At 48.6% G+C, this 25,997-nt stretch overlaps 2 protein-coding genes across 2 annotated transcripts; both read right to left on the bottom strand.

Moving 5' to 3' along the window:
* Nucleotides 1–7,121: 7,121 nt before the first annotated feature.
* On the bottom strand, nt 7,122–11,916 carry LOC142556385 (uncharacterized). Its single transcript, XM_075667845.1, has 6 exons — nt 11,478–11,916; nt 10,633–11,255; nt 10,297–10,533; nt 10,132–10,186; nt 8,215–10,085; nt 7,122–7,652 (listed from the first exon to the last, which is right to left on the bottom strand). Exons 1-6 carry the CDS (start codon nt 11,914–11,916, stop codon nt 7,122–7,124), a joined length of 3,756 nt encoding a protein of 1,251 aa, XP_075523960.1.
* Nucleotides 11,917–20,924: 9,008 nt separating this feature from the next.
* On the bottom strand, nt 20,925–24,452 carry LOC142556384 (uncharacterized). The gene is made up of 2 exons (XM_075667844.1): nt 21,438–24,452; nt 20,925–21,248 (listed from the first exon to the last, which is right to left on the bottom strand). Exons 1-2 carry the CDS (start codon nt 24,450–24,452, stop codon nt 20,925–20,927), a joined length of 3,339 nt encoding a protein of 1,112 aa, XP_075523959.1.
* Between the last annotated feature and the right edge of the window lie 1,545 nt (nt 24,453–25,997).

The following is a 25,997-nucleotide window of genomic DNA, read 5'->3' as shown; positions in this document are numbered from 1 at the left end:
AATGTGCTTTACGGGAGGCTCCAACACATTAATTTCCACACACACGCGAGCATAGGCCCCACGAGACACCTCAGCAGTGTGGTCATCAACTTTGATAGGCTTTCCCAAGAGCTTGGCAATAGCACAAAGGCTTTTTTTCTCATATAAATGCAAAGGTAATTCCGGAAGTCGAGCCCAAACTGGCGCAACTGGCGACTCCGCCTGAAACTTGAATTCTGGTGTCCATTTAGAAAAACGGATACCAAGTGAGCCAACCATCATATTACCACGCGCCCAAAGCCGTGCGTAATCCTCTTCACAAGAAAGAGTAATGACCATGAAACCCCGGGGTAAAAATTTAAAATTGAACGGTCTGACCAAACCCACTTTGCCAAAGGCAACAGAAATCATCGAATTGGGCACCACAGACCGATTCCCAGAAATTTTACCCACCAATGCAAATTTAAATGGCTCAATAAGGGATGAAATTACCTTATCCGGGAATAAAATACCCGGTTTCCCATCCAAAAAAGAAGGCTCGAGAATCTCCTCCATCGAGTTGAGAACATCATCAAAGCTATTCTTCACCGTACGAGGAGACGGGGGAGCCAAAACGTCCTTAAAAGACACATGAGGAGAAACAACTTTCGAACTTACATTGACAGCAGAAGCACCAGATGTGACTGCCGAGTTGACCCACGACACTTGACTAAGAGACTCAACCGAGTTGACTCGGCCCTGACCCACCGGACCACCACCGAGGACCGGCGACGTAGCAGCGAACATGAAACCGGTGTCGGAACCAGCAGAACCGGGCGGCGGAGGGGTGAACTCGGTAAACACAGTAGTCGGAAACGGTGAAAAAATCGGAAATTGGGCGTTTCCGATTGCCGGACTGAAACCAGAAATTGAAGATACCGGGATATTGCCCATGACAGGGGGAGTAAACGCCATGGAGGAATTGAGAAATGGAGGTGCGACGCCGGAGGAATTGAGCAACGAAGCCGTCGCGATCGGTGAACAGTGACTGAAAATCGTAGATCTGAAATTGCCGTCGCAAACGAATGGCGTTGGGGCTGATACCAGAGGCAAACTGATCGTCTGGGTGAGGGGATTCAAGATCAGGGTTCCATTAGCAACAAGGTTTCCAGAGATGGCCGGAATTTGGAGAAAACCAGACGGCGCAGACGTGAACAGTGGCGCCGAGGACAAAAACGAAGAACACGGCGGCTGAGGTGAATAATCCGGTCGCGCATGGGAATCACTGGAAAGCTGACTAAAAACCGATACAGGAGAAGTACCTCCGGTGCTGGGAAGAGCAGCGGCCGCCGGCGACGAAGAAGAAGTAAAAACAGGCGAAATTTCGATCTGAAAATCGGGGACGTTGCCGGAATCCAATCGGTCTGAGATTTTGGTATGTTGATCGGCGAGGGGAGGCGGTTCTAATGGGGGTGGTCGCCGGCCGAGAACCGGCGGCGGTGACATGGCGGCGGTAATGACGTGAATAGTGCCAAATAGGGGTAATTTTGGAATTTTTTTTTCTTGAGAGCGTTTTTTCGGTTTGGTTTAGGGTTTAGGGTTTAGGGTTTTTTTTTTATTTTTTTTTTTTAAGAAAATTTTATTTATATACAACAAAAGAGCAGTACAAAGAAAGCCTGATGGGAGGGGGACTAGGCCAAGACCTCCGCAGAAAAAGGCTACAGAAGCATAACATCATAACAAAAATAACGACATACTACAACAGGGCAACCCAGAATAAAGCAAAACACAGAAATAAAAACATCAGGCGCCCCGGAATACATCAGACAAACTAATAACACTGATGGGCAAGGAGAACTCTGCAGTGAACGCCCATCAGAAAATCATATCAACCTAAATAAGGCGGTCGCCCATAGGGTAACCCCGCCTGACTCTTCTGAGATCTGTAAAACCGACGCTGCTGTGAGCGCGTGCGACCTGGTAATGGCAAGGACTGACAGGAAGTAGTAGGAGGAAGATCCAAATCAGCCACTCGAGAACCATTCCCAAGGTCGATGTGTAGCGAAGTAATGGGACCAGAAGCTGTAGGAACAACCATCTGTGCCGGAACAGTGGAAACAATCATCGGGTCTGTTACCACTGGAACAACATCCACCAGAGAAGAGCTCGCTCCAGAACCAGACCCCTGAGCATCACCTGCAATAACTGATGTAACAACCACAGGTATAGCAGGAGGAGACTGCATCGGAGCCACAACAACCTGAGGCACCAATGGAACATCCTCAACAATAGCCTCTAAAACATGAGAAGAAGACGATGGGCATGAAGATGAACCAACACCAGAATTACCACCTGGAAAGGAATCTCCTGAAATGGAGTGAAGAACCGCAAACTGATTACTCGAAATAGGAGACTGTGGAGTAACCTGACTAGAAGCCTGGCGGCGCCTACGTCTCTGCTGAACCCATCCTGGCTCAGTACTCCCAGAACCAGGACCACTAGAAGGAACCGAGCCAGGCGGAAAACCTTGAGGCTGACCCGAAGAAGGAGACCGCTGCCCCTGAGCAAAAGAACGGCCACCAAGAGCCTTATAACCAGAACGAGAACAACGCTGCACTGAATGACCTAGCATCTTACAATCCGTGCAAAAATAGGGGACTTTTTCATAAACCACCCCCAAAGTCTGCCGGTGGCTGCCCCACCCGACCCAGATCTCATCCAGACGAGGAAGCAACACATCAATCTCAACACAAATACGGGCAAAAGATCCCCGAGAACCATCAGCGGTGATCTCATCCACCATAACAGGGTTTCCTAAGAGCTTACCAATCTGATAAAGACACTTCTTGTCATATAAATGCAACGGTAGATCAGGAATACGAACCCAAACCGGAGCAATCGAAGACTCAGCCTCAAATTTAAACTCCGGTGTCCATTTGAAAAAGCGTATCGACACTGACCCAATAGAAACTAAGTCCTGAGGCCAGAACTTCAAATAATCTTCCTCGCTAGAGAAAATAAGAACCAGAAATCCTCGGGGAAGAAATTTCAATGTAAATGAGGCCAAAAAGCCAAAACGAGAAAAAGCAGCCAAGATATCACTATTGGGTGTAACACCCCGGTTCCCTGTAACACGGCCATTCAACGCAAATTTAAAAGGCACTGACAGAGAAGAAATAACCTGATCCGGGAATAGAATACCCGGTATACCATCAACAACGGCCGGTTCAGGAATCTCGCCCACCAAACCACCAAACCCGGCAAAACTCTGTCTGGCTGGAGAAGGAGCAGTAACATCCCTAAAAGAAGCCAAGGGAGTTGCTGAGGAAGCGGAAACAGAAGCCGGAATTGCATTTGCAAAAGAAACCGAAGAGTTGACCATCGGTTGACCAGCAAAAACCGGCGACGGCGAGACAACCACCGGAGCACCACCAACCACCGGCGACAACGAGGGGGTCACGGAACCGGTGACCAAAGGTGAAGAACCGGGCTGAAACGGAGGCAATTGACCGGAAACGTTCGCCGGAAACGAACCAAACACTTGATTTTGGGCGTTTCCGATCGGCGATGAATTTTCCAAAATTGAAGGCATAGAAATCTTACCCATGACTTGATGAGTTTGTAGTAGAGAGGAATTGCAAAAATCAGCAACCGATCCGGAGTAATTGAGTTTTGAAGCCAACGCATATATAACTTGGGGGCTGAAATTCGTAGATTTGAAATTCCCGCCGCCACCGGACTCCGATGAAGCAATTGAAGATACCAATGGACGCGCCTGGTCCTGGGCATTCCGGATCGGGGTCTTGATCGGAGAACCAAGACCGGAGCTGGCCGTAATCGGAGCCGAAACATTCGGCGTCGCGGTGAACAGTACTGACGGAACATCGCCAGACGATTGCGGGATGCAAATGAACTCCGTTTGGGCTGATTTTTGGACCAGAGGATCGACTGGAGGAGACGATTCGAATGGTGTAACAATCGTCGCCGGACGATGATCGAAGACAGGTGTGATTCCGGGCGACGGAATCTGCGCAATTTCCGGAGCTTTGACCGTCGATTTGGCCGGAGAAACGACCTCCGTTGGACCTGAAATTCGGACAGCAGCCTCGTCTCGCCGAGGCGCACCTGATCGTACCGGTGGCCGGCCGGAAACCGGCGCCGACATGGGGGCGATTTTTAGGGCGAAATTGGGGCTTTTTTGACACTATTCACAAATGAGAGAAAAAATTTTGGGGCAAAATGGGGTGGTTTAGGGTTTAGGGTTTAGGGTTTTTTTTTTTTTTTTTTTTTTTTTAACTAAAAAGTTTATTTATTAACAAATAAAACCTAACAGAGGGGGACTAGACCAAGACCTCCGGAAAGGCTATATCACAATCATAACATAAAAACAGAAATAAAGACATACTACAACAGGGCAACCTGAAATAAAGCACAACAAAATACAAACAAACCAGCGAGTGCCCCGGAATACATCACACAAAATAGAACAAAATGGTGAGCAAGGATAACTCTGCAGTGAACGCCCACCAGATACCGCCAAAAATGCGGAAAACGAAATCAGCCAGGATCAAGAGGTCGCCCATAGGGCAAACTCGCCTGAGCCGGCTTCTGCCTATAATAACGCCGCTGCTGAGATCGCGTACGGCCCGGAAGTGGTAGAGATAAACATCCTTCACTCACTGAACCCATCTCAAACTCTGGCAGAGCAGTAGAAACAGGAGTATCACCCACAGGATCTGGAACAGCAGGGGCAATCTCAACAACCGGAACAGTAACAACCACAGGTGCAGTAACAACTGCTCCAGAAGTAGATGCCACCTCAACCATATCCATGGCCTGAGACGAGATAATCGGATCCAAATCATCGTGAGACGGACTACTCACCGCAGCATTCTGCTCTGCCGCAAGCTTACTAAGAAGGGACTTAAACCTCTGGGGACGGGGTTTAACGGTACCCGAAGTCTCACCAGGACCTGAAGCAGTGGGTAAATCTTGCAGTATCTCATAGTAATTCTTCGTCGAAATGGGCCGAGCCGGATCTTTCCTCACAACAGGTCGGCGTCGGGGACGCTTGGAAACATGTCCTATAAAATCAGTATCACCGGACTGTGGCGGATCAGACGCAACACCCTGAGGCTGCTCGGAAGGAGCCGGAAGCGGGGAATCCGATGCAACACCCTTACCATGAGGTCGGGTCCGGCGCGGGCGAGAAGACTTTCCATTACGAGAGCAAAAATCAAGTGAATGGCCCAACAACTGGCAATGAGAACAATAATGGGGAACTTGCTCATAGACCACCTCCACAACCTGACTATGATCACCCCAACCCACCCAGATACGCTCCGGACGAGCCTGAAGAACATCAATCTCAACACAAACTCTAGCAAAAGATCCTCTAGTCCCATCAGCGGTAATCTCATCAATCTTAACTGGATTACCTAAAATCTTAGCAATAGGAAACAAGCTCTGTTTAGCATAAAGATGCAATGGCAAATCAATAAATCTGACCCAAACAGGAGCAATAGGAGAATCCGCCTCAAACTTGAATTCGGGAGTCCATTTCGAGAAACGAATCACTACAGACCGAATCGAAACAAGAGGCTGAGTCCAAAACCTCAAATAATCCTCCTCACAGGAAAGGGTGAGAACCATATACCCACGAGGAAGAAAACGAACAGTATGAGAACCCAACAAACCAATACAAGAGAAAGCAGATAATATATCAGAATTGGGAGTCAAACCCCGGTTCCCAGTGATACGCCCTACCAGAGCAAACTTAAAAGAAGCAGAGAGGGACGAAATAACCTGATCCGGGAACAAAATTCCGGGAATCCCATCTCGAACAATCGGAGCGGGCACCTCATCCATCGATGCAGCAACATCAGCAAAACTCTGAGCCTGCGACGGTGGAGAGGAACGACGCAAAACATCCCCGAAAGACACCACAGGAGGGACAGAGCGAGGAGAAACAACTGCCGGAGCAACGGGACTAGGAGAAGGCAATTGACTTACTGCCGAGTCAACCCGCATGGGTTGAATGGGTGACTCGACCGAGTCAACCCGGAACGGTACCACCGGAGGACCACCGTCCGCCGGCAATGAAGGGAGGAGCATGGAACCGGTGAGAGAACGTGAAGAATCGGCCAAAACAGGAGATAATTTGACGGAAATCGTTGGGTGACTCGGCCGCAACTCGCCAAATTGGGCGTTTCCGACCGACGGCTGTGAACCTGCAATTGACGGTGGGGAAATATTACCCAAGACCGGACGAACATAACCGGAAGAGGAATTTCCCAAAGGAGCTCGGACGCCGGCGGAATTGACAGAAGAAGCATGCGCGACGAGGGTTACAGGCGGTGCCGGACTAGATCTAAAATTCCCGGTGAATGTGAACGATTCGGGCAACGGGCCATGGACGAACTTATTCGTCTGAGGACGGGCATTCCAGATCGGGGCTTGGATCGGAGAAAGGACGCCGGAACTAACCGGAATCGAGCAAAACGCGGACGGCTCCTGCGTGAACAGTGCAGGCGGAACTTTCGTGGTGAAATCGGGCGGGCAAATCAACTCTGAATGACTTGAAATTTTCACAGTAGCCTCGCCTTGACGAGACAAATCCAACGGTACCTCATTTGTAAAAAACTGAGTTGAAATCGCCGGAGATGAGATTTTGGCCGGAATTTGCAGATTTTCGGATGAGCTTTTGGTCGGGCAATCGGACTCCGTTTGGTTTGAAAGTTTGACAGCAGCATCGCCTCGTCGTGGCGGTTCAGATGGTCCGGTGAACCGGCCGGGAACCGGCTCCGGCATGTGAGGCGAAAATTTGGAGATTTTTTGGCTTTTTATTTCACTATTCACTTTGAGAGAAAATGTTTTGGGGGGGTTTAGGGTTTGGTTTAGGGTTTTTTTTTTTTTTTTTTTTTTTTTTTCCGGAAAACACCGCCGGATGCGGGGGGGTTAGGCAGACCCCTACCTATATATATCCACAAAATAAACAGTAACAAAATACAGAATACAGAAAAAAAAACCTAAAAGAGGAGGTGGATAAAACCATAACCTCCTCAAAAAGGCTAAAGCAGTAGAAACATAAATACAAAGCAACCTAGGGAAGGAATTACAAAAGCAAAACGAACCCTAGAAGACTACCAAATAAGCGGCAACAACTAATCAAAAAGGAGAAGCGCTATGAACCACATGCTGAGGAAGACAAAATGATAATGGCGAGATGATCGCAGAGTCCATGCAAAAGCTCTCATCCCGGAGCTATCATCCTGGAGAGTCCAATCTGTCAATATAAATATAATCTGGTAGCTGTCAACTGTACCAAACCCACTAGTCAAAAGAAAATCTGGCCAGGAAGCCACTATACAATGGCGATCACAGAGTAATATATAGATCGCAATCCCGCCAGAACAAAAGATATCTAGCATCTGAATCAAAAGAGCAGAGATCTCGATCCCATGAAGTAGGAGTCTGACGAACATGTCATAAGAAGCAGAGGATCCTTTAGAAAGCACCCCATGAGTCCACCATGACATCCAGCAAACACCTCTACAATAACTGATACGGCGGCCAAGGAGAACCAGCAGTAAACGCCCTCCAGGAACCATGAATGTGCCAAAGGAAAGCACCAACAGAAATAGGGCAGAGACCCACTCAGAACAAACAAGAATGCACACATCATGTGCAAGTGTCTGGACCCACTTGCACAGACCATACGGAAGTGAAAAACAACCTCCAAGTACACTAACCTGCAATAAAATATATATATATATATATATATGTATATAGATATAAATAGATATAGAGCCAGAGACCATAAAGAAAGAGATCCAAAAAAGAAGAAGGGGCTGCAAATGGCTAAGAGGATCTGTTTCTGAGGTATGGAAGCCCAGAATGATCAGATCTAGCAAGGGTGGAGATGTCTGGAGGTAGGGAAGGACCTAACTCTAAGGTGTACTGCCTAAAAGTATGAGCCCTCGCCGCCAAGGCATCCGCCACAAAATTCCCTTCCCGGTAAATATGCGATAAATGAACAGATCGCCCCCTCATCAACAAAAGAATCCGTGTAACAAAATGTTCAAGATCCCAGCAGCACCGACGAGAACGAAGTAAAAGAATGGAAATCCAAGAGTCAGTCTCAATCCAAAGAGGGAAGAGATGAAGATCAGAAGAAATGAGAAGACCCCTCCAAATAGCCCATAATTCTGCCCGGACATTGGTCCCAACTCCAATGAACTCACTGAAAGAAACCACCACATGCCCAGAAGAGTCACGAACAACCCCACCAACAGTAGAGTCCCCAGGACTACCTCTCGAACTCCCATCTACATTCAATTTAAAACACCCGAACGGCGGCCGCAACCAACGAACAATCGTCAGTTTACGAGCCCTACGCAACTGAACAAAAATCCCCATAGCCCTCGCAGCCTGCAAAACACCCCGCCAGTGCATGGGCTTAACAGTAGACGCAGCGTGAGCGAGGCGCAAATAAGACAAAATCTGAGACTTAACAGTCTCCGCGGAAATGTGCAAATGACGGTGTTTCGCATCGTTACGAGCCGTCCAGAGAAACCATAAAACAATGAAAGGCAAAAACTCCTTCACGTGGCCCCTAGGAGTCCACCCCGGATGCCTCTTCCAAGCACTGAGGAAGAGTCTGAAATCACTGGTAAGGGGAATACGGACATGAAAAACAGCCCCAAAGTAATGCCATACAGACCTGGCAAGAGGGCTATCAATGAAAATGTGCGTGAATGTCTCAGGCATCTCACAACACTGACATTTAGACGCCAGCTCGAAACCACGACGCTGGAGCACATCGTCAACTGGAAGCCATTGATGCCAAAACCTCCAGAGGAAGAAAGACATAGTAGGCCTCAGCCAACTGCCCCAGCAAGGAGTGAAGATATCAGAAACTTGGTCTCTCAAGCGGACAAGCTCCCATGCGGATTTCAGCGAAAAAACACCGTCAGAACTATGCACCCAAATAGCCGAATCGGGCTCCCCCGATGCAATAGGGATCAGAGTAATAGTCTCAGCAACAGAGGGTGGGACAACTGAACAGAGGAGGTCAAAATCCCAAGCCCCATCTGAAAGAAAGTGAGAAACACGGACACCCCGATCCCCCCTAAGCAGGACCTGACTAGACAAGGGAACATCCCCACACCAGATGTCATCCCAAAAAGCAACATCTCCCACCCCAATTCTCCATCGAATGCCAGATTCAGCACGATCCCTAATCTTAAGCAAACGACGCCAAGTGGGAGAAATGAACCCAGCAGATGAAACATAAGCTGGATGCACCAACTGGCAGTATTTTCTCATCATGAATTTGGCCCATAGGGATGAACCTTGACGAAAACGAAACCATAATTTAATGGAGAAGCTATCCACAATATCTTTGAGCCTGCGAAATCCAAGACCCCCTTCAGAGACAGGAAGACATGCACGAGACCACCTCGCCCAATGCCATTTCTTATCCAAGGATCTGGATCCCCACAGGAAACCATTGAAAACATTCTCAAGCCTCTCCATAACTGCCAGAGGTGGCTGGACTACCTGGAACATGTAAATGGGAACCGAAAGGAGGACACTCCTAAGGAGAGTCATACGGCTCCCCGGGGAAAGAGTTTTAAGCTCCCAACCCTCCAACTTCTTACTCACCATCTGCACAAGGGGATCAAAAAGAGAGCAAACTCTATTCCCACGAAACAAAGGAACTCCGAGGTATTTGATAGGAAAACAACCCTCCCCAAACCCAGTGATACGAAGGAGACGAGAACGAGTACGACCAGAACACCTCGGAGGCAAAATAATGACACTCTTAACTGCATTCACCAACTGCCCCGAGCAGTTTTCATAGTGATGCAAAAAATCCATGAGACTGTTCATCTCACGAGTCCCACCATTGGCAAAAATAATGATATCATCAGCATAGGCCAGGTGGGAAAGAAGGAGATCACAACCAGATCGGTACCTAATCGCAGGATACTGACGATAAAGACGATCAAGACCACGCGAAAGGTACTCTGCCCCCAAAATGAAAAGAAGTGGGGACAAAGGGTCGCCCTGCCGGAGACCCCTAGTGGATCCAAAGAATCCAGTGAGTGAACCATTGATATTAACTGAAAATTGGCAATGAGAAATGCAGGCAGATATCATCGACACTACCTGCTCTGAAAAGCCATAATGCCTCAAGACATCCAACAGAAAAGACCATTGGACCCTATCATAAGCTTTAGCCATATCCAGTTTCAAAATAACATTGCCACCACGGGTGGGGAGAGAAAGACTATGAGTGAGCTCTTGAGCAAGGAGGATATTATCCGAAATCACCCGCCCTGGAACAAAGCCACTCTGATTCCACGAAACCAGCCTCTCCGCCACCTCCTTCAGCCGAGAATATAAAAGTTTGGAAATTATCTTATTAGTCACATTACACAAGCTGATAGGACGAAAGTCCGACCAAGCCTGAGCACCCATGACTTTGGGAATCAATGTGATCGTGGTGGCAGTAAACCCCTGTGGCAAGGGACTACCCCGAAAGAAATCCAGGACCGCATCAAAAACATCCTGATGGACAATCTCCCAGCAATGCTGAAAGAAGGCCGAAGAGAATCCATCAGGCCCCGCCACACTATCACGATGAATGGAGAAAACAGTCGCCCGCACCTCCTCCAAAGAAGGAGGGGCAGCAATATTTGCGTTCTCCAAATCCGAGATCACCAAGGGGAAATCAGAAAAATCTGGGCAAGAAAGCACAAAAGGATCCCCAGTAAGCAGGTTTTGAAAAAAGGCGGCCCCAAACTGCTGAATAAGCTCAGGGGAAGTAATGCAAGAGCCATTATCCCAAATACGAAAGATTTTATTAGCCACCCTTTTTTTCTTGACCATATTGTGGAAGAGTTTGGTGTTCCTCTCACCATCCTCTAACCACCTACAAGCGGCTTTTTGCCGCCAAAAATCCGCCTCCATGGCGGTAACCCTAGCAAGATCTGCATTGCAATTGGACAAACTAGTCCAATACAAATCCGAAGGAGCAGCCTCGCAATCTGCCTCAGCAATCCGGACAGCCTGCTCCGCCTCAGCAAGTTTGGCAAAAAGATCACCAAAAACACTCTTATTCCACCACTTCAGATGGCTTTTGAGGCGCTTCAATTTCACAAAAAGACGGGGCATACCGTTCAAATGACACGGTAAATTCCAGTTAAGCCTCACCGTCTGCAAAAAACCATGGTGCCTGAGCCACATGCTCTGAAAGCGAAAAGAACTCGGCCCACTAGCAAAGACCGGGACTGACACAAAAAGAGGACAATGGTCAGAGATCGTACGAATGAGGTGCTCCACACGAATAGAATGAAAATGGTCACCCCAATCAACAGACACAAAAACCCGATCAAGACGCTTCCAAATGGTCTTGTTCGTCCACGTGAACGAAGACCCCTCAAAACCAGCATCTACTAACCCAGAATCCAAAATAAAGTGATTAAATTCTTCCATGGGAAGCAACCGCCCACCAGAAGAACCCAAACACTCCGACGAATTTCTGACTACATTAAAGTCGCCACCAACCAGCCAAGGACCCTGAGCAGGCTTAACCTGAAGCAAAGAATTCCAAAGCTGTCTGCGCTCAATGTAGTCACACTTAGCATAAACAAAGGAACAAAAGACAGTGGTCGGCAAAAAAGTAGCAGAAACCCGGAAGTGAAGGAATTGAGTGTGATCAAAAAGACACTCAACCATGACATCCTCAGCAAAGAAAACCCAGATATGACCCGAGGAGTTCGATATAACTCGAGAAAAACCAAAACGACGAGTCATAAAACGAACATCCAGATCAATCATGGGTTCCAAAATAGCCAAGATCTTGACTCTCTTATCTTTAACGTGGGCATGTAGCCTTTGTTGAGACTCCGAGCTCCGGAGCCCCCTGACATTCCATATGAGAAAATTCATGGAGAATGGGCACCAGAACCGCCCTGTCGCTTTTTACGCGACCTATGAAAAGCATTCTCCTTCCTTTTCTTAATATCCCCCATATCAGCATCCAGAATACGACCTTCAGACCTACAGCCATCACCCGACTCAGAATGCCGATCGAATTCCTGATCAGTATCTCCAGCAGATTCCAGCCGGAAGACCAGCTCACTGACAGAAGGACCCTGCCTAGCAACCAATTCCTCTACCGTAGAGGAAGCATCATCAGGAGACAAAGGAACAGAGGGGATGGAATTACTACTGTGATTCAAAGTACAAGGCCCCAGAGAACCAAACACAGGCAACTCACTAGTAGACGGGACCCCAATACCATCCACACAATCATCCAACTGTAACCCTCCATCAATAACCTCATCACTGAGGATCACACCCTCAACAAGAACAGGCTCCAAAGGATCCTTTCCAGAAGACCCAACACCGGCATCCTCCAGATTACCACATAGAGGGTCCATATCAACACAATCTAATCCAACAGGATCAGGCTCCGCATCCTGACCATGCGAGAGCACCTCAAAAGGATTCAACTCAAGAGGATTCTTTCTTGGAAGAACCTGCCGAACTGGCCTCTTTCTCCCTCTACGTCTGGGACCCGTGCCAGTTTTCTGAAGCTGAGGCTGGGTCCCCAAATTAAAACCAGAATTAACACCCCCTGGAGGGGCAGACTCTGTAGATGGGGGAGGCTGGCCAGAAGCACGGTCAGCAGGCTTAGGACGAACAGGTTTGGGATTTTTTCCATGGGAATAACAAACACTGGTCGAATGACCCAGCATTTTGCAATCCATGCAGTACCCGGGGATTCGCTCATAAATGACTTCAATTTCTTGAGCATGATCACCCCAACCCACCCAAATCTCTTTGACTGGCGGTTCGAGCACATTAATTTCAACACAGACGCGAGCAAAAGCGCCTCGAGAAGAATCTGCAGTATGATCATCCATCTTCACCGGTTTCCCCACAATTTTGGCCAAAGCAAAGAGACTTTGCTTAGAAAACAAATGAAGGGGAAGACCCTGGAAGCGGATCCAAACAGGGGCAATGGGTGACTCCTCCTGAAGATTAAACTCTGGCGTCCACTTAGAGAAGCGGACCGACAGAGGTCCAACCTGCATAACCCCCTTAGTCCAAAAGAACGCATAGTCTTCTTCACAAGCAAGTGTGAGAACAAGAAAACCCCGAGGCATGAACTTTAAGTCAAAAGATCTAACTAGTCCCAATTTAGCAAAAGCCGCAGAAATACCAGAATTTGGAACTAGAGATCGATTCCCTGAAATTTTTCCAACCAAAGCAAATTTGAAAGGTTCTGCGAGGGTAGAAATAACCTCATCCGGGAAGAGAATACCCGGTTTTCCATTTCGAAGAGTCGGCACAGGCATGTCATTCATAGAGTTGTGCAACTCATCAAAGCTTTTTTTGGCCGTCCGAGGGGATGGTGGAGTCAGGATATCATGAAATGACACAGTAAGCGGAATAGGAACACACGTACCTGGTTTGACCGTTTCAGCACAAGGGTTGACTGCCGAGTCAACTCGTCCTTCACGGTGATTCGACTCGACCGAGTTGACTCGTGAGTCACCTACCGGAGCACCACCATGGACCGGCGACGGTGAGGGGAGTCCAGAACCGGGACCAATTCGTGCAGACTCGGGCATTGGAGGGTCCGATTTAACCAAAGTATGTGAAGAAACTCGATTTTGCCCTAGAAATTGGGCGTTTCCGACCGGTGGCCGGAAACCAGAAATTGAAGATGGCAAAATACGACCCATACCTGGACGATCAACCCCTAAAGAGGAATTGAAGAAAGAAGCCGGAATAGTGCCTGAAATCGGCGGTGAGAAAGACGGCAGTGAGGCGTCGAACGGCGTGTTCTTAGATCTGAAATTCACGGCTGATTTGAACTCCGATTGGAGTGATTCATGAACCATTGGAATCGTCTGGATGAGAGGGTCACAGATCGGGGTCAGGATGGAACATTGGATGTCGGAGTTGGCCGGAATCGACGAAACAAGCGACGGCTGCGCAGTGAACAGTGACTGCGGAGCTTTGAACGGAGATGACGCCGGAACGGGGTAACTGGACGGTCGCGCAGGTGCCGGAAATGAAAGGGGAGGGTGAGGCGAAGAGAATGATGTATGTCCCGTACCAGGAAGAGCGACGGTTGCCGGCGCCGACGACGGGGAAAAAACCGCCGCGATTTTGACCGGAGAAATGAGTGGGTAATCGGACTCCATTTGAGCTGAAATTTTGTAGGGAGGGTCGTCGTGAGGTGGCGGTTCAGATGGGGTGGTTGGCCGGCCGGGATCCGGCGGCGGTGGCATGGCGGTGGGTAGGGCGTGAATAGTGACGGGTTTAGTGTGTTTTTTTTCACCTTTTACTGTGTGTTTTTTCAGAGAAAATTTTTTTGGGGGCAAATGGTTTTGGTTTAGGGTTTAGGGTTTAGGGTTTTTTTTTTTTTTTTTTTTTTAACAGAAACACCGCCGAAAGCGGGGGGTTAGGCGGACCCCTACCAGTCTATATACAACAAAAAGAGCAGTACAAATAAAACCTATCGGAGGGGGACTAGACCAAGACCTCCGAAAAGCTTATTCAGTAATCACATCATAGCAAAATAAAGACACACTACAACAGAGAACCCAGACAACAACAAAAAACACGCAAAGACCAACGGGGCACCCCTGAATATATCAGCAATACATATCAACCTGAATCAGGCGGTCGCCCGTAAGGTAACCCCACCTGACTCTTCTGAGTCCTGTAAAACCGGCGCTTCTGAGAGCGCGTACGACCTGGTAGTGGCGAGGACTGACAAGCAGTAGTAGGAGGAAGAGTCAAATCAGCCTCTCGAGAACCACTCCCATGGTCGATCTGAAACGGAGTAATGGGACCACAAGCTGTAGGAACAACGAACTGTGCCGGAGAAGTGGAAACAATCATCGGGTCTGTCACAATTGGAACAACTTCAACCGGAGAAGAGCTTGCCCCAGAACTAGACCCATGAGCATCACCTGCAATAACGGAAGTAACAACCAGAGAGATAGCGGAAGGAATATGCATCGGAGCCACGACAACCTGAGGCACCAATGGAACATCCTCAACAATAGCCTCTAAAGCATGAGAAGAAGATGATGGACATGAAGATGAACCAACACCAGAACCATCGCCTTGGAAGGAATCTCCTGTAATGGAGTGAAGAACCTCAAACTGATTACTCGAAGGAGGAGCCTGAGGAGTAACCTGACTAGAAGCTTGGCGGCGCCTACGTCTCTGCTGAACCCATTTTGGCACAGCACTCCCAGAACCAGGGCCACTAGAAGGAACCGAGCCATGCGGAACACCCTGAAGCTGACCCGAAGACCCTAGATCAGTAGTCGAAGAAGTCTGAGGCCGCTTCCCCTGAGCTTTGGAACGGCCGTCAGAAAACTTGTAACCGGAACGAGAACAGCGCTGCACAGAATGACCTAACATCAGGCATTCCGTACAAAAATAGGGGACTGTCTCATAGACCACCCTCAAAGTCTGTCTGTAACTACCCCACCCCACCCAGATCTGATCCGGACGAGGTTGCAACACATCAATCTCAATGCAAATGCGGGCAAAAGAACCTCGAGAACCATCAGCTGTAATCTCATCCACCATAAGAGGGTTCCCTAGAATCTTACCGATCTGATAAAGACACTGCTTGTCATATAAATGCAAAGGTAAATCAAGAATCCGAACCCAAACCGGAGTAATCGATGACTCGGCCTCAAACTTAAACTCCGTTGTCCATTTGGAAAAACGAATCGAAACTTTCCCAATAGAAACCAACTTCTGAGACCATAACTTCAGAAAATCTTCCTCAACAGAAAAAATAATAACCAAAAAGCCTCGAGGAAGAAATTTCACAGTAAACGAGTCCATGAATCCAAAATGGGAAAAAGCAGTCAGGATAGCACTATTGGGTGTAACACCTCTGTTCCCTGTAACACGACCAATCAACGCAAATTTAAAAGGCAGTGATAGTGAAGAAATAACCTGATCCGGGAATAAAATACCCGGGATGCCATCAACAAGAGTCGGCTCAGCAGGCCCCCCCAACAAGTCAGCAAACCCTGCAAAGCTCTGTTTGGCTGGAGGAGGAGCAGTGATATCTAGAAATGAAGCCAAAGAAGGGACTGTAGAAACCGGAACAGTGGTCGAAACAGCAGGATCAGAAGAACCAGAAGGTTTGACCACCGGTTGACCCCCGGACAAAGATGGCGAGGTGACCACCTGAACACCACTATCGACCAGGGATGACGATGGGAGCACAGAACTGGTGACCAAAGGAGACGAACCAGTCGATGACAATGGTGATCCACTCGACTTAAAGAAACCAAAAGGTATTTCGACTCCATTATGGATAATAGTACCTAACTGTTCCACATGAGCCGGCAGTTTCATCTGAGAAGGCGAACGAATTGTGGAACGCACCTGAGATCTAAACTGCCCAGTCACTGGGGAAGAAATAAACGACGAGACAGACACCAATGGAAGCGTCGTGGAGATATGAGTGGAGACCGGAGCCACGACCGATCCCGCCAGAACAAACGGAACAGCATCAGAAGAAGAAGCTACTGCCGTGTCACTGCCGCTGAGTTGACTCGGGGACTCGGCCGAGTTCACCTGCGAGTGGCTGACCGGAGCAATGCCGAAGGTCGATAACGAGGAGGAGACCACAGAACCGGTGGCCAAACACTTAGAATCGGTCAAACACGGGGCGAAATTGACGTTTTTTGACGCTTGACTCGGCCGAACACCACAAATTTGGGCGTTTCCGATTGGCATGGAATTTCCAGAAATTGATTGAACCATTAGATTGCCCATGGTTTTTTGAGTACTTGGTAAAGAGGAATTGAATATCGGAGGTCGAACGCCGGAGTAATTAGAGAAAACAACCGGCGCAACATGAGCTCCATCAGTAGATCTGAAATTCCGGCCACTACCGGGATTTAAAGGTAACGGGCCTTGGTTCAGTTGAAGCGACTTTCCATGAGGATTACAGATCGGGGCTTGGATCGTAGAAAGATTACCTGAAACCGCCGGAATCGACGAAAACGTAGACGGCGGCGCGGTGAACAGTGGCGTCGCGACTTTACGGGTCGATTTGGGGTGGCTGTCGGACTCCGATTGATCTGAAAATTGGACACAAGGTGCGACTTGAGTAGGCGATTCCAATGGTGTAATAATCGAGGCCGGACGATGAGCGGTAGCCGGGGCGATCGAATTCGCCGGAATTTGCGCTATTTTCGAACTTTTGGACGTGCAATTGGCCGAGCAAACTTGCTCCGATTGACCTGATATTTTGACAGTAGCCTCGTCTCTTCGAGGCGCACCTGATGGCACCATTGGCCGGCCAGAAACCGGCGCCGACACGTGTGCGATTTTTTGGACGATTTTGGGGTTTTTTGGGTCACTATTCACATCAGAGAAAATTATGTTTTGGTTTAGGGTTTAGGGTTAAGGGTTTAGGGTTTTTTTTTTTTTTTTTTTTTTTAAATCAAAGTTTATTTTTATACAACAAAGAGCAGTACAAATAAAACCTAATGGGAGGGAGACTGTGTCAAGACCTCCGCAAAAGGCTATACAATCACAACATCAAAACAAAAATAACGACATACTACAACAGGGCAACCCGAAATACAACAGAACAAAAAGCAAACAAACTAGAGGTTGCCCCAGAATACATCAATCAAAATAAAACAAAGGGTGGGCAAGGAGAACTCTGCAGTGAACGCCCATCTCAAAGCATATCAACCTGAATCAGGCGGTCGCCCATAAGGTAACCCCGCCTGACTCTTCTGAGTCCTGTAAAACCGGCGCTGCTGTGAGCGCGTGCGACCGGGTAGTGGCAAGGACTGACATGCAGTAGTAGGAGGAAGAGCCAAATCAGCCTCTCGAGAACCACTCCCAAGGTCAATCTGTAACGGAGTAATGGGACCAGAAGCTGTAGTAACAACCATCTGTGACGGAGCAGTGGAAACAATCATCGGGTCTATCACCACTGGAACAACATCAACCGGAGAAGAGCTCGACCCAGAACTAGACCCCTGAGCACCACCTGCAATAACGGAAGTAACAACCACTGAAATGTCTTGAGGAGTAGGCATGGTAGCCACCACAACCTGAGGCACCAATGGAATATCCTCAACAATAGCCTCTAAAGAATGAGAAGAGGACGATGGGCATGAAGATGAACCAACACCAGAATCAACACCTGGGAAGGAATCTCCTGTAATAGAGTGAAGAACCTCGAACTGGTTACTCGAAGGAGAAGCCAGAGGAGTAACCTGACTAGAAGCCTGGCGACGCCTACGTCGCTGCTGAATCCATCCTGGCTCAGTACTCCCAGAACCAGCACCACTAGAAGGAACCGAGTCATGCGGAACACTGTGAGGCTGACCCGAAGACCCTGGATCAGCCGAAGAAGTATGAGGACGCTTTCCCTGATCTTTGGAACGGCTGCCAAAAGACCTAAAACCAGAACTAGAACAGCGCTGCACAGAATGGCCTAACATATGGCACTCCGTACAAAAATAGGGGACTTTTTCATAGACCACCCCCAAAGTCTGTCTGTGACTGCCCCACCCCACCCAGATTTGATCCGGACGAGGTTGCAACACATCAATCTCAACGCAAATGCGGGCAAAAGAGCCTCGAGAACCATCAGCTGTAATCTCATCCACCATAAGAGGGTTCCCTAAAATCTTACCAATCTGATAAAGACACTGCTTGTCATATAAATGCAGAGGTAAATCAAGAATCCGAACCCAAACCGGAGTAATCGAAGACTCGGCCTCAAATTTAAACTCTGGTGTCCATTTAGAAAAACGAATCGAAACTGTCCCGATAGAAACAAACTTTTGAGACCATAATTTAAGAAAATCTTCCTCAACAGAAAAAATAATAACCAAAAAGCCTCGGGGAAGAAATTTCACGGTAAACGAGCCCATGAAGCCAAAATGGGAAAAAGCAGTCATGATAGCACTATTGGGTGTAACACCCCGGTTCCCTGTAACACGGCCAATCAACGAAAATTTAAAAGGCACTGACAGGGAAGAAATAACCTGATCCGGGAAGAGAATACCCGGAATACCATCCACAAGAGTCGGCTCAGCAGGCCCACCCAGCATGTCACCAAACCCTGCAAAGCTCTGTTTGGCTGGAGGAAGAGCAGTGATATCTCGAAATGAAGCCAAAGGAGGGACTGGTGAAGGCGGAACAGTGGCCGAAACATCAGGAGCAGAAGAACATGTAGGTTTGACCTCCGGTTGACCCCCAGCCAAATATGGCGAGGTGACCACCTGAACATCACTACCGACCAGAGACGACGATGGGAGCACAGAACCGGTACCCAAAAGAGAGGAACCGACCGGCGACAGAGGTGATCCACTCGACTTAAAGAACCCAAAAGGTATTTCGACACCATTATGCATGATAGTACCTAACAGTTCCGCATGAGCGGGCAGTTTAAGCCGAGAAGGCAAACGAACTGTAGAACGCACAGCACTTACCGGAGCAGCAGTACACAAAGGCGCTACTGCCGAGTCAACACGGTTGAGTTGACTCGGAGACTCGACCGCTTTCACCGGTGAGTTTCCAACCGGAGCAAAGCTAAAGGCCGGTGACGATGAGGAGGGACAGGAACCGGCCACTAAACCACCTGAAACGGCCGAAAACGTGTTGAACCGGGCAGAACTCGGCGACGAACTCGCTTGAAAGCCATGAATTTGGGCGTTTTTGATTGCACCAACATTTGCTGAAATTGATTGCACCATGGAGTTACCCATGACTTGTAAAGTATACGGTAAAGAGGAATTGATAATCGGAGCACCGACGCCGGCGTAATTGGAAGACGAAACCGGCGCACCTAGGGTTTGAATGGTGCCAAACGTAGATCTGAAATTCCGTTCACCACCGGACGTTGTTGGTAACGGGCCTTGACTCATTGGAAGCGCCTTATCATGGGGATTCCGGATCTGGGTCTTGATCGGAAAACCATCACTAGAAACGGCCGTAATCGATGAAGAAGTGGACGGCGACGCGGTGAACAGTGCCGTCGGGACTTTGCCGGTCGATTTGGGGAAGCAAACAGACTCTGATTGACCTGAAAGTTGGACACGAGGATCGACTGGTGAAGACGGTTCCAACGGTATATCACTCGATACCGTACGATGCACGGTTACCGGCGCGACAGATTTCGCCGGAAATTGAGCAAATTTCGGACATTTGATCGTGCAATTGGCCGGGCAAACGTGCTCCGATTGACTTGAAATTTTCACAGTAACCTCGTCTTGCCGAGGCGCATCCGATGGTACTATTGGCCGGCCGGAAACCGGCGCCGACATAGGGGCGAATGTTAGGCGATTTTTGACTTTTTTTTTTGGACACTATTCACTTTAGGGAAAATTTTTTAGGGGCAAATGGTTTTAGGTTTGGTTTAGGGTTTAGGGTTTAGGGTTTTTTTTTTTTTTTTTTTTTTTTTTTTACAAGATAAGGCCTAAAGAGAGGGGAGGTATACCAAGACCTCTCTAAAAGCGAGTCTGACAACACATAAAACATAAAGACATAAATCCTAGGGTGGCAAATACACGTGCCAAAATCTAATCCCTAGGAAAAGTTCATAATAAAAATGAACATATAAGAGCAGCGCTAAATACATCAAAACAAATCGAAACATGTCTAAACTGTAAAGATCCGACTCAGATGTAGGTGCAAAAGACAACCAATTGTACCCATCTCTGAGTCGTCTGTCGCTGTAAGTCCAACATGAAAATGGCGTCCTAGTCCGAGATCGGTCTGCAGTAAATGATCCCGCAATCAAAATAATATCCGGCTGGAGAAGCATTGTGCCAAAACAGTAGAAGCACAGATGGAGTACCGCAATCCAGCTGAAGTAAGAGAAACTTCAAATCCCCAGAAGAAGGTGAAAACGTATGGAGCTCATAACGTCATAAATCCAAGCGTGACTGGAACGTTGATATAAGAGGTAGCCAAGAGATAACATGGAGAGCCACCAATGCACGTAGCAAAAGCAGAGAACATATAAATCCCGACATGAATGGAGCTCTGGGCCAGAGAAACCACTGAGAGAGATCATCCAAAGACACCATAAAACCCGGCAAGAGAACACAAAATATAGAAAGCGGCGGCCAAGGAGAAGCCTGCAGAGAGCGACCGCCAGAGAGCAGGGTGGTCCAAATAAAAGCACCAATGGAGAAGGTGCGAGAGTCCACCCAGATCCAAAGAAACAAAGCACTCCAAAGAGACAGTACCTGCAAAGGAAAAAATACATATAGATATATATAAATATATATATATATATAGAAATAGATCCAAATAAAGGAAGGGGCTGCAAATAGCTAAGAACATCTGTATCTAAGGTAGGGAAGCCCGGAGATATCCGAGCGGGTCAGTATGGATATGTGTCTGGGTCGTGAAGGACCTAACTCTAAGGTATAAACCCTAATGGTATGAGCCCTCGCCGCCAACGCATCCGCCACCGAATTTCCCTCCCGAAAAATATGTGAAAAATGAACCGCCCGCCCCCTCAAAAGAAACAGAATCCGAGTGACTGTATGATGAAGGTCCCAATGACACCGACGAGAACGCAGGATCTGAAGAGAAATGTGAGAATCGGTCTCAACCCAAAGGGGAAAAAGACCGAGATCGAAACAGATAAGAAGGCCCCTCCAAACCGCCCAAAGCTCCGCCCGGACATTGGTCCCGACTCCGATAAACTCGCTGAAGGAGAGCACCACCCTGCCAGAAGAATCACGCACAACACCACCGACAGACGACTCCCCAGGATTGCCCCTCGAACTCCCATCAACATTCAGCTTAAAGCACCCAGGTGGTGGACAGAGCCACCGGACAATCGCTAACCTATGGGTCCGCTGAAAGGCAACAAAAATTCCCAGCGATCTCGCCGCCTCAAAGGCACCAAGCCAGTGCTTGGGCTTAACAATGAAAGCAGCATGGGCAAGGCGCAGATAAGACAAAATCTGAGACTTCACAGTCTCCCCAGAAATACGCAACTGACGGTGCTTCGCATCATTACGAGCCATCCAGAGAAACCACAAAACAATGAAGGGCAGAAACTCCTTGACGTGGCCCCCAGGTGCCCAATGAAGATTTCTCTTCCAAGCGCTAAGGAACAACGTGAGATCCCCTGTGCAGGGGATCCGGACACGAAATATGGCCCCAAAGAAATGCCAGACATAACGGGCTATCGGGCCATCAATGAAGACATGTGTAAATGTCTCCGACATATCACAACACTGGCATCGAGAAGCCAACTCAAAGCCACGACGTTGGAGCATATCATCCAACGGGAGCCACTGATGCCAAAATCTCCAAAGAAAAAAAGACATCGTGGGCCTCAACCAACGGCCCCAACAAGGAGTCAAGATATCAGAAACAGGGTCTCTCAATCGGACAAGCTCCCAAGCAGACCTAATCGAAAAAGCACCGTCAGAACTGTGAATCCAAAGCGCCAAATCAGGCTCGCCAAAGGCAATCGGGGTCAAAGTAATCGCCTCAGCAACAGAAGGGGCCACCACAGCGCAAAGAAGATCGAAATCCCAAGCCCCCTCAGACAAAAAGTGAAAAACCCGAACATCACGGCCCCCACGGACCTCACACTGGCTGGACAAAGCAGTATCCCCAAACCATATGTCATCCCAAAAGGACACGTCTCCAAGGCCAACGCGCCAGCGAATGCCGGGCTCGGCGCGAGGTCTGATCCGTAGGAGACGACGCCAGGTGGGGGATATTAAACCACGAGGGAGAACAGAGGCAGGAGCATCCATCTGGCAATACTTCCGTAAAAGGAATCTCGCCCAGAGAGAGGAGCCCTGCCGAAACCGGAACCACAACTTAATAGAAAAGCTATCCACCAGATCTTTCAATCTGCGGAAGCCAAGACCACCCTCCATCACTGGGAGACAGGCTCGAGACCACTTGGCCCAGTGCCATTTCTTCTCCAGTGTCCGCGACCCCCAGAGAAAAGCGTTGAAAACCATCTCAAGCTTCTCCATGACAGCAAGCGGTGGCTGTACCACCTGAAACAGATAAATCGGCATGGAGAGGAGCACACTGCGGATAAGGGTTATGCGGCTACCCGGAGAGAGCGTCCGGATCTCCCAACCCTCTAACTTCCTACGAACAGATTGTAGGAGGTGCTCAAAAAGGGAACATACTCGGTTACCCCTAAACAAGGGGACTCCGAGGTACTTGAGGGGCAAATGACCCTCCGCAAACCTGGTGATGCGCAAAATCCGAGAGCGAAGTCGCTCAGAGCACCTCGGAGGCAAGATAACAGAACTTTTGACAGCGTTCACCAGCTGACCCGAACAATTCTCATAATGATGCAGTAAACCCATAAGGCGCCGCAAACTACGAGACCCACCATTGGCGAAAATAATGACATCATCAGCATAAGCCAGATGGGAAATCAGGATATCACAACCAGAGCGGTACCTGAGCTCAGGATGCTGCAGGTAGAGGCGGTCAAGGCCGCGCGATAGGTACTCCGCCCCCAAAATGAAAAGCATGGGGGACAAGGGATCGCCCTGTCTGAGGCCTCTAGTGGAACCAAAGAACCCCGAGAGAGAGCCATTGATGTTCACGGAGAAATGACAATGAGATATGCAAGCCGAGACCATCTCCACAACCCGCTCCGAGAAACCAAAGTGTCTCAAAACCTCGAAGAGGAAAGGCCACTGGACCCTGTCATAGGCCTTGGCCATATCCAACTTCAGGATAACATTACCGCCACGAGTGGGGAGAGTGAGACTGCGAGTGAGCTCCTGGGCTAGGAGAATATTATCGGAGATCATCCGACCCGGAACGAAGCCACTCTGATTCGGTGAAATAAGTCTCTCCGCCACAACCCTCAGCCGAGAGTACAACAGCTTAGAGATGATCTTATTAGTGACATTGCACAGACTAATCGGACGGAAGTCCGACCAAGCATGAGCACCCGCGACTTTGGGGATCAGAGTGATTGTGGTGGCGGTAAAACCCTGGGGGAGGGGAGAACCCCTGAAAAAATCCAGGACAACATCAAAAACATCCTGATGAACAATCTCCCAACAATGCTGAAAGAACGCCGAGGAGAAGCCATCAGGCCCAGCCACACTATCAGGATGTATGGAGAAGACGGTCGCACGAACCTCCTCCAAAGAAGGGGTCACAACAATACCCTCATTCTCCACAGCAGAGATAACGGAGGGGAAGCCCGAAAAATCAGGACTCGCAAGCGCAGAGGGGTCACCAGTAAGCAAATGCTGGAAAAACGAGGCTCCCGACTGCTGAATCAACTCAGGAGACGTCAGGCATACCCCATTATCCCAGATGCGGAAAATCTTATTCGCCACCCTTTTCTTCTTCACCATGTTGTGAAAGAGTTTGGTGTTCCTCTCACCATCCTCTAACCAGTGGCAAGCAGCTTTCTGTCTCCAAAAATCCGCCTCCATGGTGGTGACACGGGCCAGATCCTCATTGCGATCAGACAGAGAAGTCCAATTCAACTCAGAAGGATCAGCCTCACAGACAACCTCAGCGGACCGAACAGCCCTCTCAGCCTCAATGATTTTATCGAAAAGGTTCCCAAAAACATCCTGATTCCACCACTTGAGGTGATGTTTGAGGCGCTTAATCTTAGCAAAAAGGCGAGGCATACCACTCAAACTACAAGGCAGAAACCAATTAAGCCGAACAGTCTGCAAAAAACCATGATGCCGAAGCCACATACGCTGGAAGCGAAACGAGCTCGGCCCACGGGCAAAGACCGGAGCGGTGACCAAAAGCGGACAGTGGTCAGAGAAAGTACGGGGAAGATGTTCAACACGAATGGAGCTGAAATGATCACCCCAATCAACGGAGACCATAACCCTGTCCAACCGCTTCCAAATGGTCTTATTCGTCCAGGTGAACGAAGAGCCCTCAAAACCGGCATCAACCAGACCAGAATCCAAAATGAAAGTATTGAACTCCTCCATGGGTAGAAGCCTACTACCACGGGTGCCCAAACACTCAGATGCATCTCTGACTACATTAAAATCACCCCCAACAAGCCAAGGACCCAGAGCAGGCTTGACCTGAAGAAAGGAAGACCAAAGATCTCTGCGCTCAACGTAGCCGCAGCTGGCATAAACAAATGAACAAAACACCTCAGTCGGTAAAAAAGAGGCGGACACCTTGATGTGCAGGAACTGAGCATGATCAAAAACACACTCAGTCTGCACATCCGCGGATGAAAAAACCCAAATATTACCAGAAAGATTCGAAATGACTCTAGAAAAACCAAAACGGCGAGTCATGAATCTCTGGTCCAACATGATCATCGGCTCCAAAATGGCCAAAATCTTAATCTGATGCGCCTTCACATAAGCATGAAGCCGCTGTTGGGACTCCGAACTCCGAAGTCCCCGAACATTCCAAATGAGGGAATTCATGGAGATCGATGAGCAGAAGCACCCGGCCGCCGCTTAAACGAAACTCCCAACGCTTCCTTTTTCCTTTTATTCACGTTCGACATATCAGTATCCTGAGCACCAGAATCAGAATGTCGATCAAACCCCGTGTCGAGGTCATCAGCAGACATACGCTCGACAATCCGCTCACAAACAGGAGACCCCTGTTGAGCAACAAGTTCCTCAAGATGAGAGGAAACATCTGGAGAAGAAGGAATGGAAGGAATCGAATGGCAGCTGTGATTCTCCATGCACTGAACAGAAGTGCCAAAACCCCCCTCCTCAAACTGATGAACCAAAGACTGAACAGACACACAAGCCGTACCCGAAGGTAAGGCGTCAACAATGGGCAGACCCAAACTAATCGGGTCAACATCAACAACAGGAGCCTGATCCAAAGGAGCATCTCCAAGTAAACCATCACCCACAACCTCCAAGTGGGATCCAAGATCAGGATTAAGACCAACCAACTCAGTAGCGTCGCAACGCTGAGCCTCATCATGCCAGGGTGACAAAACCTCAAAGGCATTTGAGGAAGTAACTTGA

Source organism: Primulina tabacum, chromosome 9 (assembly GCF_025594145.1).
Source record: "Primulina tabacum isolate GXHZ01 chromosome 9, ASM2559414v2, whole genome shotgun sequence".
In the NCBI taxonomy this organism is placed as follows: Eukaryota; Viridiplantae; Streptophyta; class Magnoliopsida; order Lamiales; family Gesneriaceae; genus Primulina; species Primulina tabacum.
This window is presented reverse-complemented; position numbering and strand designations above follow the sequence as displayed.

Bases quoted from the DNA above. Each gene is read 5' to 3' on its own strand.
- LOC142556385 (XM_075667845.1), bottom strand. From the start codon at position 11,916: ATGAATTTTCTCATATGGAATGTCAGGGGGCTCCGGAGCTCGGAGTCT. The intron at 11,256-11,477 runs GTGGGCGGTTGC...TTTTTGTGTCAG, and splicing joins GGAGTGTTTGGGTTCTTCTG to TCCCGGTCTTTGCTAGTGGG. The intron at 10,534-10,632 runs GTGCGGGCGACT...ATTGTCCATCAG, and splicing joins CCCCTCCTTCTTTGGAGGAG to GATGTTTTTGATGCGGTCCT.
- LOC142556384 (XM_075667844.1), bottom strand. From the start codon at position 24,452: ATGGAGGCGGATTTTTGGAGACAGAAAGCTGCTTGCCACTGGTTAGAG. The intron at 21,249-21,437 runs GTTTATACCTTA...TTTCCTTTGCAG, and splicing joins CGAGGGCTCATACCATTAGG to GTACTGTCTCTTTGGAGTGC.